The 16,211-nt window shown below is 40.9% G+C and overlaps 1 protein-coding gene across 1 annotated transcript in view; it reads right to left on the bottom strand.

Annotated features, from left to right (window-relative positions):
* The window catches only part of Fanci (FA complementation group I), a 66,416-nt gene that overhangs the window by 5,053 nt on the left and 45,152 nt on the right, over nt 1-16,211 (bottom strand). The window contains exons 19-34 of the mRNA XM_004852762.4: nt 15,338-15,406; nt 13,493-13,594; nt 12,368-12,541; nt 12,168-12,289; nt 11,338-11,502; nt 10,273-10,452; nt 8,624-8,790; nt 7,969-8,048; nt 7,134-7,247; nt 4,786-4,837; nt 3,848-3,975; nt 3,681-3,749; nt 3,410-3,503; nt 2,905-3,092; nt 1,950-2,003; nt 1,808-1,867 (exon numbers count right to left, since the gene is read on the bottom strand). Of these exons, the coding sequence (XP_004852819.1) occupies nt 1,808-1,867; nt 1,950-2,003; nt 2,905-3,092; nt 3,410-3,503; nt 3,681-3,749; nt 3,848-3,975; nt 4,786-4,837; nt 7,134-7,247; nt 7,969-8,048; nt 8,624-8,790; nt 10,273-10,452; nt 11,338-11,502; nt 12,168-12,289; nt 12,368-12,541; nt 13,493-13,594; nt 15,338-15,406 (1,818 nt within the window). The remainder of the gene's footprint in view (nt 1-1,807; nt 1,868-1,949; nt 2,004-2,904; nt 3,093-3,409; nt 3,504-3,680; nt 3,750-3,847; nt 3,976-4,785; nt 4,838-7,133; nt 7,248-7,968; nt 8,049-8,623; nt 8,791-10,272; nt 10,453-11,337; nt 11,503-12,167; nt 12,290-12,367; nt 12,542-13,492; nt 13,595-15,337; nt 15,407-16,211) is intronic.

The following is a 16,211-nucleotide window of genomic DNA, read 5'->3' as shown; positions in this document are numbered from 1 at the left end:
AGCAGCTGTGCCTCTTACTAGCTGTCTGTTCTTGGACATTTCAATTAACCACTCTAATACAAGGCTAAATACTGATCACAAAACATAGCAGGGTGAATGAGAAGAACTGAACCATACAGGTGTAAGGCAAGGGCTATTAGTTGTTCTAACACATGAACAGAAACAGTGACATCTGGATTATAACAAGGTTGCTAAATATGGCCTAAGAGCAGTGTTTCCCCAGCTGAATTGTGGAACACTATTCTGCCAAATAGTAACATTTTTTTTTTTTAAGTTCTCAAATTTGTTCAGAAACTACCACTGAAGTTCTGTTGGACCTCTCCGGACCTTTCACATGTTAATGGGCACTGTGAGTCTCTAAGACAAGGAATGTGGTATCAATCTGTTTCTGAGAACTGTGTCAGTCTCTGGGATACTTTGAAATGCGGGCTTAAAAACATCAATAAGACCTTGGAGGCTAGGAGCTAAAAACCCCAATTTAGAAATAGAGGGTTATACCCTGTACAGACAGCAGATCTGACAGAATGGCAACCACATGAAAATTTACAAGCAAGAAGCTTGACAAAGCATGCCCACCAGCATTTGGGGGAGATAAAAAGAAAGCACTGAAAGTAAACTTAATGGGAGTAGGTTATAAACTGGCCAGAAACTGGATGACACATTCTTGACAGAGATCACAAAACTGGCCTAAAGGCAGAGTTACAGAGTGCCTCCGTATCTGCATGGTACTGGAACTCCTTCAGCTAAAGCCAGATGACAGGCCACTGGGCCACTGACTCTCAAGGGGAGGCGAGCAAGCTACCCACAGGAGGATGTCAGGCCTACAATGATGTGGGGGGAGTGATCAAGTGAAGCATCATTATCAAAACAGTCACAGACCATTACTTTAACAAACAGTTCCAGGATCCTGGCCAAAATTGACACTTAGTGGACCATTCTCTCTCATTCTCTAAAGATCAGTGACAGCCCTGAGTATGTTTATTGCAGCGACAAAGTAAGTGACCTTAGGAGACAGTATGCCTCCTGTCACTTCATGTGTTTAAGGGAGTGCTTCTCAGCCATGGGTGATTTTGCCCTGTTAAGTTCACTGGGTAATTTCTGGACAATTTTGCTTGTCTCCTACCAGTGTCTGGTAGGTTCAGAGGTCCAGGACACTGGTAAATGTCCTAACATGCACAGAATAGGCCCTACAGCAAAGAATTATCTGGCCCAACATGTCAACAGTAGTAAGGCTGAAACTCTGATTTAAGCAAAGAGTAAAGGAGGTTAAAATACTATAAGAACCTGATGGTATTTATGACCAGGTGACACTTAAAATTTCTCCAAACTCTGAAAAACTTTTACTTTATTAATTTAGAGGGGGTCAAGGCAAATGATAGAAGGGGCCCATAACCCTCTGTATCCCCAGAGGGTACTGCTGCTCCCTCAGACATCTGACCCCAGCCTTCTTCAGGTGGCTGCTGTCACAGGTACTCACACTCTGAAAGGGTGCCTGATGGCATGGATTTTCAGTCACCTAGAAATGAACCAAGCCACACAGCCAAAGCAAGCTTATTCCTTTCCTGCTCCAAATGCAAAGATATCAAATGCTTTCTTTCTCTAAATCAAAATGATTTCCTTGGTATGAATAAAAAACCTCGCTGCTACAAAGTCTTCAAGTCTTGGCTTAGTCTCAGATGGGCACTTCTGGCTTATGGTAAGTACAGAAAAAAATCTATGTGAACTCAAGCCAGGTGACCAAGTAGCCCCCTGGGAACACAGGGTCTTTCTTGAAGACAGACTTTGATACTGCCTCTGAATCACTTACCTGTACATAAGAAATGTAGGAATAACACAGGGGGGTCAGATGAGAACCAGACAGCTTTACCTGCAGCAGAGGAGGAGGAAATCAATGTTAAGTGTAGCAATAAAATGCTCTCCCATTCTTAGGAAAGCCATTCTCAACTTACCAGCTTTTCCATATTTTTTGGAATTCTTCCTGCACTCCGACACACCTGGAGATACTAATAACAAAAGATTCCCAGATTTAGCAGACCATCCTATGAAGCACAGGTGACTCTGTGGGGAAGCTTATGGAGTGTGACTCATCACTGACTAGAGAGAGCAAAGAAAACTCCATACGAAAGCCATGAACAGGCTTCCTTTTTCCCCTCTTCCAAAACTCCTAAGCTTCCTAGACAGCTTTCTGACTTGCTCAGCTCATTGTTTAGAAAATCTTTCAGACTGAGAATCTTTGCATCTTAGCAAACCAGCAACTTGGCTATTCCCTAAAAATGCCAATGAGAGGAAGAGGCTCTTAGTATTAACACTACAGCACCTTAATAGCCACAGCTGCACATGTAGCTAGAACTGCACATTCTAGAGATGGCCACACTGCTGTTTGGTACACTGTGGGGTGGTCTATGCCTTTCTAAGTATTCAATATAGATCATTTTATAGAATTAAACTATCTGCTTCCTATTACGTTCTGAATCTGCTGAGGACCAGAATACTGCAAGTGTTTCACTTAGTCCCTGCAATGAATGTACTGCAGGACTGTTTTGATCTTTCAAGAATCAGTGAGAATGAGTCGACTAAATACCATTAACTGACTAAGTGTTAGACTTTGTCAAGAGTGTCAAGGAAAGAGCTCTGTGAAAAAGAGTTCTCTTTCAATATGGTGTTGCTTACACACCAAGGAAATACAAGGTTCTGAAAGCAGATTTAGAATAATGCCATCAACTATTTTCTCCTGGCCTGCCCTACTGACCAAAGTAAAATGAAACCAAAACTTGCAAAGATACAGGCAAGAGCCCTGTTCACAGGTATTCTAAGCAGTGGGCTGCTGTCCCAGCCTCTGTTCCTGGCTAGTTGGGGTAGAGTGGAGGTGGGAGTGGCAGGGAACTCTGTCTCTCAGATACTCACATATCTGACAAGTGCCGTAAGGATGGTGTACATTCTGCACAAGTCCTTCAATAAGGTGTCCACACAGCTGCCTGAAGGCAGGGCCGTCTGCACCAGCTCATGGAAGAATGTCAGGAGTGTTCCCAGTTGCATGATGATGGCTTTCTCAGTGGGATGGTTTAGTAGGGTTACTTGAGAAGATGCCTCTTCTGAAGAGAAATAAGATTGGTATATTTCAACCAGTTTTATTTTCTAGTTAATAGTAAAGAAAATTAGGCATCAACTAAATACCATTAACTAGAAATGTGGTACAGAAAAGATCATTCATTTTGTAAAGTGAATCAATAATCAATCATGCTGTCACAAGCCACACTACCTTCTACTTTCATCACATCCGAATTTACCTCAAAAACAAAACAAAATAAAACACAATAAGGAATTTAGCTCAAGGGCTCTACTTTTATGCAGTCCAATTTAGATTCTGCCTTCATCACAATTCCTGGAGCTCCACCTGAAGACATTTTACCTGGAGGGGTTTCTTGGCTCACTTGTCCCTTAAGCCTAGCAATCAGCCAGTCCACTTCTTCCAGGACCTTCTCAGACTGACTCAGAACAAGTAACTGTGAAAGAAAAGAACATATGGCATAAGTCACTACACACAGTCGCTGGGGTAATATAACCATGGCTTCTACAAGTGGCATGCAGGCCTCAGGACAGAAGCTTCTGCAACTGACTTCACAAAGAGCAGAACAGAAGGAATGACAAGGTATTTCCCATGGACTGGGATCAGCACTTACACAGACAGTGGGAGCAGCTGTTTTCAAAGTCACCATTGCGAAGTGGTTTGTTTTTTCTACCTCTACATCCTGGGGAGGGAAAGAAGAGTAAGGCCCAAAGGCAGTAAGGCTGGTCCCTTGACCTCCATTCCCACAGAGGACACTGTACTGAAGCTGTGCTGCAGTACCCGGTCTATGTCTCCCAGCTGCCCGTGAATATCCTGGGACACGTCACGCAGCAGGGTGACAGGACTCTTAACCAAAGCATGGAGGCTGAAGAGCAAGCTCATCAAGCTCTTGCAAAACGAGGCATCTTCTAGGGGTATGAAAGAAAGAAAATTCAAGATAAGTTATAAACCAATCAGGTCGTGTGTGTGTGTGTGTGTATGTAACCAGAACAATTAGCTCATCATGCCTCAGTGTTGCACATACCAGACAGCTCCACTGCAGTCGCACCCCTTTATCCATGTGCCCAAGAAAGAAGTCACTCCCAACTAATAGTCACCATCACTGGGTCACAAGCACTCACATCAAGCACATTACCAGCACCCTAGCCCCCCACCCCACCAAGGAAACAGCTATACTGATGTTTAACAACACAGATGAGTTAATGATTCTGAAGTATGTCTAAATATAATCATACAGTGGGTGGTCTCTCTTATGCCTGGCTTTTGTTCTGCACTGTTTGTGAAATCCTCTCCATGTTGCTGTGTGCAGTCAGTGTTCGTGGAGCTATGTAGTTTTCCACTGTATAGCATCATAATTCCTTCATCCATTCTGCTGATGTACACCTCACTTAGCGTTCATCTTCACTTACTGAAGTAAGAGTGCTATGAGAATTCTTCCGCATACCTGCTCTGGCATTAGAACTGCTAGGTCATGGGTATGTTTAATTTTAGCAGGTAGATATTGCCAAACAGTTTCTAGAACAGTTACACCAATTTACTGGCACCAGCAGTGAATGGACAGAGCGGCTCTACATTCTTGCCCACACTTGGTAATTATTATGTACCTTCTTCATGCTGGCCACTCTGGTCAATGTGTAATGGGAGTATCTTTTCTTTTCTAAAAACTAGTTGATGACGATTATATATGAAGCTTTTAGGAAAGGTAGCAGGATACTTACCCTGGCTGTTTTCCTTGCAAATCTTAGATGTCCAGGATAACATCTGTACAAACTAAATAACAGATCGTTTAGATATTAAAGAAACATGCTAAAGGTTTAAGTGCTGTCAGAACAGAAGAGTCCTAGGCCTTTCCAAGTCTAGGCAAATGACCTTCCAAAATATATGCCTGAAGTGGTAATGTAAGAGAGCATAAAAATAAATCCAAACTTATGAGAATTATGAACACTATTCTAATGCAGCATATGACTTAATTCTCAGTGTCTGTGCATTAGTGGCCCAGCGTTCTGTGTCTGGATCCTACCTGAGCTTCCTCTGCCCCTACCATAGTGGTCTACAGCTAAGTCTCCTCCCCCATACTTCAGACAGCTTTAAGAATGCAAGACTAACAGAGAGGTGTGGGAGATGAAAATCCTTGGCTGTAAGGAAGGCAGAATTAGCTTCTAGGAGTCAAGAGGCCAAAGTTTAGAAGAAAGGAGACTTAAGTTTTGGAACAGCAGACATCTGAATCACCAGACACTTTCAGCTACAGCAGTTCTTTTATTGTTTGTTTGTTTTTGGTACTGGGGATTGAACTCTGGTCCTTGCACTTGCGCAGCAGGTGGTGAAACCACTGAGCTAAATCCCCAGACCCTATAGCAGTTCTTTGGAACAGGCTTTCAGCTACAAAGGCTCTGAGATGAAGTGAAACTTAAGTGCAAATGGCTGATAATTCAGTTTTCATTTGTTGAGAAGAGAAAGGTAAATTAAGAGACTAACTGAAAAAAAGAAAAGAGAGAGACTGAAGGTTCTTTATGAATTGACATTAAAAAATCTCCAGAATATAGCATTAAATGAAGTAAGCAGAAAGCAGAAGCAGCTTCCGTGCCAAGAGGGGCATGGCGGGGAATAGGACTCCAGCTTCACATTGGCTTGTACAGGTAGAGAAGCTCCTGAAAGACAGGAGACAGTGTTTACTTCCTTGGGAGGCAGAGGAGCTGAACAGATTGAGAACAAGACTGTGAGCGACACTTGCTGTAAATATCTTTATAATTTCTCGTTTTCAAATCACAGAACTTCACTACTCACTCAAAATTCAAATTAAAAATTAATGTGGATGGTATAGTGGCGAAGAGCAAATTAAATTTGTTCCTGCAACTATTAGCCTTTCCAAACGTATTTGTTTTCCCCCAAACTCCCTACAGCTCAAATTTCTGTCTCTGTGGTTCTTTCCCAGTCCTTTCCTCTCTACTGCGAGAGTTGCCATATGAAAACAAGAAGCTGAAAATCCAGTGGGAGTGAGCTGCTTGGAGCTGAGATGAAAATGGTAGAAAAGGAACTTTCTTCAAGATAACCTGCAACTAGGACATTAAGAGTCAGGCAGGTCTGCTTTCCAGCACTCACAGATCATAACCCGTCTGCCCCAGAGCAGCAGTTCCTGTGCAGAGGCTGACAGGAGGTGGCTTTTGAATGGTCTTCCTCACAGATCAGTATGTGGTTGGAGCACACAGTCCTTGCTCCTGGGATGCTCTTTACCTTCCAGCTGGGAAATACTGCCCAGTGGAACAGATCTGCCAAACATGGCCTTTCTCTTATTCCTGTGTGTAGATGCTCGTGTGGGTGGCACAATTCTAAGTGCATTTGTGCAAACCTACATGTACTTACAGACAACCTAACTCTACACTTGTTTCTGCTTTGGGACTATGGTCACACTTTCTGACTTAATCATCCTTTGTTGAATTCTCCCCAAACTAGTACTATACAACTTCACTCAGAAATCCAATGCTGAATATCAACTACTTTCTTCATAATTAACGTGCTTTCATCTTGGGAAAGGAGTGAACATCAAGAGATATCAAGACTGGGTTACAAACACAGAGACAAGCTGTGTGATGGCACATGCATGTAATCCCAGCACTCTGGGAAATGGGGCACGAGGATCACAGTAAGGAGGATCATAGTAAGATCCTATGTCAAAATAAAAACCAAAAATGGCTGGGGATACAGCTCATTGTGAAGATCCTGGGTTCAATTCCTAGCACTAGGGGCAAAAAAAAAAAGAACACTGAAAGCAACGATAAACATGAGAATATGAGGTTTTTTCTATAGTTTACAGTTTACTCCTCACAGCAGCCAAACAAAAGCCCCAGATGGCTGAATGTTATGGGGTAGAAATATTTGTAGGAAAAGATACATCTTAACTTTTTTGTTATATTCCCAAGGTGTTTTTTTTAATTAACTCAGATACATAATGAAATAGAGTATTTTAAATATGCTAGACTTCAGGAGGCTATGGCAATACATACTTTTGCAATGCAGTAATATTGCCTTCTGAGGGTTGCTAAAAGGCACCAAACAAGCAGCATAGTACCTGAGGAGATGAGGGCTCCAGGATCTTGGCCAAGGTGGACAGAACAGTGACCAGGAGGAGAGCTTCTTTGGTATTAAAATCTTCTCCACTGCTAAGTAAATTCAACAAGGACCTCTGAAAAAGGAACGTATTCACAGAACATTAGCAGACATGTTCCTAACAGGGAGAGGAGGCATCTAGCCAGAGATTCCTAAGATGGGACACAACAATTCAGAGCTACCAAATTCCCAAGAGGACAAAATATGATCATAAACCTGCATTGAGCAGTAGTTCTGTTTTTAAGTACAGACTGCAACTTCTCTAGAAACTATGAACTCTTTCTTCTCCAAGACCCTGTCAAATTTACATCAGGAATAAAGTGGCACACAATTTCTGGCAGTTCTCACCTCCCTGGATCCTATCCCTTTGCTCCAGGCAGAGACCATGCCCCGAACCCAGCATTCCCTATGCACATTCCCTAATAACTGAAATGCTACGTATTTTACCATTTCTCAGACTCTTCCTACTACAGTGGAAGCTCATGAGGGCAGACGTTTTCCTTTTCACTCCCTGCTATATCCCAGCAGCCATTCCTGGCACACGGTGAGTGCTTTGAAGGGCTCCAGGCTGTCTCTTTGTCACCTCAGACAGGGATTCTTGAAGGAAATGAGTTCTGCGGGATGTGGTGACCAAATCCATAGCCTCGTTAGGACCCTTTTAAATGTATTACCTCTCACTCCAAGAGCTAAGTCCTCTTGCTGGCATGACCCAGAAAAATAATTTTCTGTCCAACTCTGCTGTCTGTCCTTTGCAAGTGTCCTCAAGGTCAGTGTGGCAGCTTCCCAAGGCCTCTCACCTGAAACTGTCGGATCTGGAATGCTGCTCTCTGAGTAACACTGACTTCTGCATCTTCTTCTCCTTCCTTCTCTGTGACCTCTAGAAATAGAAAAGAACTCTGTCATCTTTGAAATTGACTCATTCTTTTTTGGTCTTTTAATAGCTAAAATTTTAGAAAGCCAAAAATGTGTGAAGGCAGATTTAAATGTATTTCTAAAATGCCATAATTTCCTTTCTTTTCCTTCCTTCCTCTCTTATCCTTACCCTTCCCTTTCCTGTGTGTGTTGGGGGGGGGGGGATGGAAAGTGGGGATTAGACCCAAGGTCCTTGCACTGAGATGTATCCTCAGCCCCTTCCTTTTTTTCTATTTTGAGACAGGGTCTCATTAAATTGCCAAGGTCTGTGTCACTAAATTGCTAAGGTCTGGACTCACACTTGCAATCTTCCTGCTTCAGCCTCCCAGAGTGCCATCACACCTAGCTCAAATTCTGTAATACTATATACCATTTTCCAGTCATTATTTATAGTTAAATGCAATCTAGTAAATGCCACTCCTGAGTCCACTGGCTGGCATTCCTTAGCTCTCAGGTGTCCTCTAGTAGGTGAACAAAGAGAATCCAGAGGTTTGGGTAGGAAGGAGAAACCTTCTTATCGATTCGAGCTGAAATGCCCACCCAGAGCCCTGAGAAACTGCTGAGTCCTGGGCTGATAGTACTGCTGTACAGCAGTGAGTATCTTCTGCAGACCCTCCAAGCACAGCAGCGAGATGCTCTTTCCTTTCTCCTTCTTCCCTGACTCTTCCACAGAAGTAGGAATTGAAGTGTATCTCCACAGCAAGACCCTAAAATGGGAGAAGAAATTTATTTGTAAAGGCAGTCTCCTTAAGGTAAATCTACATAGAGAAAAATTTGTGTCCTACAAGTGAACAGTTCTGTGAACTTCTAAAAACATACAGGTGTGAAATCTCCTCTCAATTAAGATATTTCCATCACTCCAAAAGTTCCTTTGGGCTCTTGGTAGTCAATTCTTTCTTCCCATTTCCAAACAACTAACAATCTAATTTTTGTCCCTATGGTGACACTTTTTACAAACTATCCTTTAAGGTGGTACCATGTAGCCAGGTGTGGTGGTGCATCCATTACCCTGGGACTCTGGAAGGCTGAGGCAGAAGGATGGCAAATTTGAGCATAGCCTGGGCAACTTAGCGACTTAGTCCCCATATCAAAATAAAAAATAAATAAAGGGCTGGAGACAGCCCAGTGTGAAGGCCCTGAATTTAACTCCCAGTACTGGGAAGAAAAAACAAGTGGTATCATTCCTTACCTAACCTTTTTCTTGGTACCGGGGATCAAACTCGGGTCCCTGTGCTTGTGGGGCAGGTGGCAGAACCACTGAGCTAAATCCCTGGCCCCTTACCTAACCTTCTGAGCCCAGCTCTCCATCTAGCGCATGCTTGTGAGAGTCACCCCGTTGCATGGATCAGTGTCTGTTCTGTTTTAAGGTTGGCTGTATCCCATTGGCAGTGGACAATTTTTGTTCTTTCTGAATTTTGCTATTACAAATAAAGCTGCTATGGACCTTTGTGTACAAGGCTGTATATGGACAGCTGCTTTCATTTCTTTTTGGGTAAATACCAAAAAGGGGTATGGGCAGATTACATAGTGGTTGTAAAACTTTTTAAGAAAATGTCACCAATATGCCATGATATATATGTATTACAAATTGCAAACATATACTAATTTAAAAAAAAGAAGAAAAATGTCACATTTTTTTCCAGAGTGGCTCTATCAGTTTACATTCTCAGTGGCAGTGTAGAAGCTCAAATTCCTCCACATCACATTCATGGCAACACTTTGGTATGGTCAATCTTTCAATTCTAGACATTCTGGTAAGTGTTTAGTGGTATCTCATTATGGCTTGAATGTATTTACTCATGTAGTAACACCTCCCCCCTTTCTGGTAATACAGTAAGATTTATATGTGGACTAAAAATCCACACCAAAGCAGGACTAGAAAAACACCAGTGATTGAAATTTCACTTCTCCTATTCTCCCACCCCAATCCTAGAGACTGAAACCAGGGCCCTCCCACTGAGCCCTTTAGTTTTAATTTTGAGACAGGGTCTCACTAAGTAACTAAGTTGTCCTTGTTGGGCTCAAATTTGTGATTCTCCTGCCTTAGCCTCCCAGAGTGCTGGGATTACAGGTGTATGGCACAATGCTTGGCTCACTTTCACTAAATTACTTTTGTTCCCATCCCCATTTCTTCTCTTGGGGACAGCAAGCAAGCAACCAAGAGGTTTTTGAGACTGGGAGCTGCTCACCGAGTTATGTCGCAGAGGTTCTGAAAGATCTTGTCTGGGTTTTGGCCATCAGGGCCACACACATGCCCTGTTTCTTTCAGCTGCTGCACCTTCTGCAGGGCCACATTCACTGCATAGCGCATGAACTCATTGCTGGACCTCAGAACAGACAGGCTCTCTTCATGGCTTTGGATATTATCTCTGGAGAGAGAGGAAAAGACAAAACAAAACAAGAAACATTCCCCTATGGTACTATACTTGGATCTGGAATTAGGCTTTCTAGGGACTGTTTAGAATGGCAGCAGCCAGCAAACCAAAAGGCAGGCTTTCTGGGCAGTCCAGGGTCTTTTATGGTCAATCTTAGCATTTCTTCATTTGCTCTGCCCTCCCCTAATCCTCTACACTTGGATAAAATTTCAATTTCAATTTTTTTTCTAGTACCAGAGATTGAACTTAGGACCTTGCACTTGCCAGGCAGGCACAGTGCCACTGAGCTACATCCCGGCCCTAAAATTTCAATGTTAGTCTTAGTCTTTTAGTTTTCTTGGTTGCCTCTCCCCTTTTTAAAATTCCATTTTTTCCTTTCTTCCTTTTTAATCTGTTGTGTTCAAACTATTTAGGTAGGTTTTCTTACAACACTTCACTGGAATTTATCCCTCTCTTTTACTGAGTAGTCCAGGCCCCCCTGCCCAGTACCGGGGATTGAACTCAGGATCTTGTGCTTGCGAGGCAGGCGTGGTGCCACTGAGCTTAATCCTGGCCCTAGGTTCTGTTTTTCTTTCTTTCTTTTTATTTTTTTGGTACCGGGAATCGAACTCGGGTCCTTCCGCTTGCGAAGCAGGAAGCAGAACCATTGAGCTAAATCCCCGGCCCAGGTTCTGTTTTTCTTTAATAATTTGAGGTACCTCTTTAAAATGCCTAACCACGATTGTCCCACCCCACTTTCATTCCAAGAACATTAAAAACTCCTAACATTTCTTACTGTGCACCTCGCAAGAACTGTGATGCTAAACTTGGGCGGTCCAAGTGAAACTGGGTAGGCAGTATCATCCCAGGCTACATTTACACATGCAAATAGAACCTTACCTGAAAAGAGCAGTGAGAAGATCAGACACAAATTTCATGGACCAAAAACTATCGTGTGTCTTGTTGGTCATTTTACCTTTGCCTTTACCAGCTTTTTCATTAAGGATATCAGAGAGTTTCTTGTAACACATAAACAAGCTCAGAATATCCTCAAATTTATGCTTACTGTGTAAAAAGAAATGAGATCATCAAGGTGAGTCATCAGAATATCGTGGTTTACTTTCATATACAATAAGGAAATCACAATTTTTCCCCCCACTATTGGGGGTTGAACCCAGGGCCTTCAAACTGCGTTATATCCCCAGCCCTTTTCTATTTTTTGAGACAGGCTCTCACTAAGTTGCTAAGTTGCCTGGGGTAGGCTTGACCTCGATCCTCTTGCCTCAGCCTCCATGTCTGGCACAATGTTTTTTTTAAACGTCATATTTAACACATAACATTACAAATGCATTAAGATTATTCCCAGATCACACCAATCTATGTAGATCTTTGTTTTCCCTTATTTGTACCAGTCAAGGCAGAGCACAAAAGTCTAATATTAACACTAATAAAAAATTCCCCTATTAAAATCAGGAATACTTGAGTCAGGATCTGGGAAATTTTGAATAAATAGAAGCCTGCAAGAGGGATAACATTCAAAGGCCCAATTGGCATATCCTGTGGTGTTTCTCTGGTGGAAAGAACATAGTTTGGTCTTATGCTAAATATCCATCTAAGAGACATTATCATGTGTTGTCTATGTAGTACCTAGCATACTGCTAGAAAAAAATCTCTTTAGATTTAGATATTAGAGTATTCGTTAAACTGTAAGTACAGTCATAACACCTTACCTGAAATTACTTATGGAGAAATTATATTCTATTAAAACCTCACAGATTCCCATCACAAGAGATGCACAGATATTGTTTTTGGTGCCAGTACCAGTGCTCTGAGAAAAATCTGCTGATTTATCCTAAAAGACACAAGATAAAAAATTAATGAATTACTAAAAAACTCCCTGATTCAAAACACCTGAGGATTTAGCTATTACCAGTTCAAAGTCTTCTAGCTCACTCTTAATCATTCTATTAGTAATGGACTCCAACATATCATCTAGTTCTTGGTAGAATCCCTCGTCTTCCTCCTCCTCATCTCCCTGCTGGAGGGGCAGCACTCTACTCTTGTACCAGGCCAAACAATGCTGAATGCAACACAGCAAGTAATCCTGTAGGAGAAAATAAATACATTAAGTGAATAATATTCTGAATGTTAAGGGACAACCTATAAACCTGCTGATGATCAGCCAAAATTCTTATAGATGAGGCTTAAGTTATTCATTAACATCATAAATTAAGTCTGAATTAGCAACTGAATAGTGGAATTGTTTTCTAAACCTTTCCCAAAGGAACTGGCCTCATAGGGTAGCTTACAGTTCAGAACGTGACATCAAATGTGCTGTCTTTCGTTTGACACGAGGTTTATAAGTTCACAGTCTCTAGCTCCTGAGCTCCAGGGACCATTGTAAAGATACAGGTATATGGTGATAGAATCTTTGGGAGACCAACACAGCATCTTAAATCTAAGCTGGGGATATCTCATAGCACAGAAGGTACAAAATGAAAACAGGATGTGACAGCTCAATCACTCCTCTCTTCCACCTCACCTGCCATGTGTTCTAAGTCACTTAGGGTGGGAAGTTTCAGTTTCTGTCCTTTTTTCTTATCTTTCTGAAGCAAAATAACAAGAATGGAAATAAAATTATCCGAAATCCTCTGAAGGTCCAACAGAGTGCCAATTCTAGCTCAGCCTACATCATATATTCCCCTTTAGATTAAGGAAGCAGGTCTCTGGGTTCAGGGTTCATCTGCTCTTAGGCAACACTGCCATTCCAAAGACACTTTTTTAGTATATATAATTGGAGATCCATTAATGAAAGGTAAGATGCTTTACAGAGGAAATTGTAAATGTCATGATTTATAAAGGGCTAACATTAAGAGATCTTCCCGAAAGATAAAGGTACTAATGAGTCTGAAATGATAAGCAGGGAAAATTTAAGAGTAAATATTCACTGGAAGAACTAGAAAGTGTTCTACAGGGAAAGGTATCTTTCTGAAGATCAACCTTTTCATTAACAGTAAACATAATGGTTATACTATAGGAGGAATACAAGGCTTACCAGTGGTTCTTGTAGAGAGATCTGATCTCCTTGGGCCAGAATACAAGCTTCTAATTTCAGAGGAGGCAGCAGATCAGGTTTCGGCTCATAGAACTGTTTTAACTGCATACAGTAAGGGTAAAAACCATTGTGCCTCATGAATACTTGTCATTTTTTTTTTTTAAACCGGTCAAGCTAATGGTACCTTCAATATCAAATCCCTCTAAGATACATTCCTCAATTGTCCAAAGAACAGTGTAGCAAAATTTACATTGCTTTGGCTCATCTATGTCTTCCTGTTCTTGCTTTAGGCAAAGTAGCAAAGTAATGGTAAGTATTATCTTTATTTCACTTTTACCATACTCTCCACCAATTCCTAAACTTGCACGGCAATCAGCATTTTCAGTAAAGCCCAGTGGTGAAAACAAAGGCTCCAGAGGGAGACTGTCTGAGTTCAAAATATCAGTGCTGTCTTTTTTTAAAATTTATTATTATTATTATTATTTTTGGTACCGGGGATGGAACTCAGGACCTCACGCTTGCCAGATAGATGCTATGCTGCTGAGCTAAATCCCCAGCCCAAATAAATTCAGTGCACACCACCCCGCCCCGCCCCATACCAGGGATTAAACTGAGGACCTTGCACTTGCAAGGCAGGCACCACTGAGCTAAATCCCAGCCCCACCTTTTATTATTATTTTGATAGTTATCCATATACCTTGGTTCTCACTTGAAAAATGATTATATTGTTAACATGAAGGCTATATAAGGATTAAACATGACAATACACATAGTGTTTCAACATATCTTGGCATACAATAGGGCTGAAAAATACTATTATTTATTTTTCTCCCCTTTTCTTTTGAAGTCTGAAGAATTTTATTGGTCTGTATGTTAACTTAAGTTGGGAAGCACTGCTCTATACCATCAAGCATAATTTTTTATTCTTTTAAAAAGTTTTTTATTCTTGTTAAACATGGGACTATAGATAATTTTACATAAGATTAATGCCAAGTTCCAATGAGAAGCTTTATGGACAGCTAAATTTCCACGTATCTAAGACCTTAATTTCAGCTTTTTTTTTGGTACCGGAGATCGAACTCGGGTCCTTGCACTTGTGCAGCAGGCGGCTAAACCACTGAGCTAAATCCCTGGCCCCTAAGACCTTCATTTCAAATGGAGCTTTCTTCAGAATTATCATGAAGCAATGGCTAAAGAGCAAAAGAGGGAATGAGTGAGAGTGAGCATGCTCCCATTTCTAGCAAAATGAATTAAAGGTCTAGACAATCCCTTCTGGTAGATAGCAATAAAAATTAGACAGCATATAGATTATATCTCAATAGAGCTACTTAAAAATATAATGCGTAATGAATAAATGTTGATAGTTTTATTTATATTCTCCATCTGAATTCCTCTCATTGTGATTATCCTTTGAAGTATTTCATAATGTAAAAACACCACTTTTAAAAACTGAGAAGTACAGAAAATGACCCAACACACACCCATGCATCTATGTCACTTGGAATGAACACATTTCAGTATGTTACTACACTTTCTGTAGGTCTTTTTCTTTCAGAGATATAACAGATACAGCTGCTGACAGCCTCTGCACAAATGGCTCTTCAACACGTCCTTCTACATAAGATGCTGACTGCTAACTCACAGGGGTTGCAGTTAGATGATGGCAACATGGCAGGCAGTCAGAGATGACTGAAATACAACCAGAATAGCATAGCATAACCAAGCACGTTCACAGCTTATTGGTTGGAAATTATTTTATATTTTGAGAAGTCTGGAAAACATCAATCACTTCTCAATATCTCATTATCTGATTTCCCTGTACTATCCATAAAAAGTATATTTTACCTGTGAGAGCAGAGTCTGCATAATTGAATTAGCCAGCTGCGAGTTCCTTCGAAGAACATCATAGAACCCCTAGGAAAAATCAGATCAATAAATAAGCTATTTCTTTATCTTATTCTCAGTTCTTTGATAAAAATGGAAACCACATTTGATAGAGGAAGAAACAATTCTGAAAGTGTAGGTTATCTAAATTAAAATTAGACCTCTTCATGATTACTCTGGCTTTGGAGTATGGGGATACCTCAGCTGTTGAACTCAGTTCATTCCAAATGCGTGATCAAAACCAAAAAGTTTGAGAACTGAATATATTCTTCCCATAACAACAGAAAACCAAATAATTGGTTCTGAGGCCCAAAAATTACACTTATAAATTCATTTTTCCAGGACCTTAACAAATTTCACAGTGATTTCTTTATGGATTCAGTTTTTTTTTGGTACTGGGGATCAAACTCGGGACCTTGTGCTTGCAAGGTAGGCAACGGAACCACTGAGCTAAATCTCCAGTGATTTCTCTTTATTTTTTTAAGTTTAATTTTTAATTTATTAGAACCAGTAAGTGATGATTTTAAAAGCAGAGTTCCCATCAAATTAACACGTAATTCAGGGCAACAATACATATAAAAAACCCCTAAATCTTAAGGCAGAAGTAAAACATTATAAAAACAGCACGTCTTTTACAGACTGTAGAATGTCAGATTTTTAAGAGATTCACATAGTACTTTATAGCACTACAATGTGTTAATAAAGTCAAAAATAGTATCCATTGGTCCAAGATTTTTTAGCCTGTAAAATGCCTCAGCTGCTCATTGAAGAAATTTTGCTGTTAAGTAACAGCTGTCACATAACCAAGAGACCACTTTTTTTTTTTGGTACCGGG

This window comes from Heterocephalus glaber, unplaced genomic scaffold (assembly GCF_053883595.1).
Source record: "Heterocephalus glaber isolate CG9 unplaced genomic scaffold, H.glaber_assembly_v1.0 deba00001531, whole genome shotgun sequence".
Taxonomy (NCBI): Eukaryota; Metazoa; Chordata; class Mammalia; order Rodentia; family Bathyergidae; genus Heterocephalus; species Heterocephalus glaber.
The sequence above is the reverse complement of the archived record's forward strand: the minus strand, read 5'-3'. Positions and strand labels throughout refer to the sequence as shown.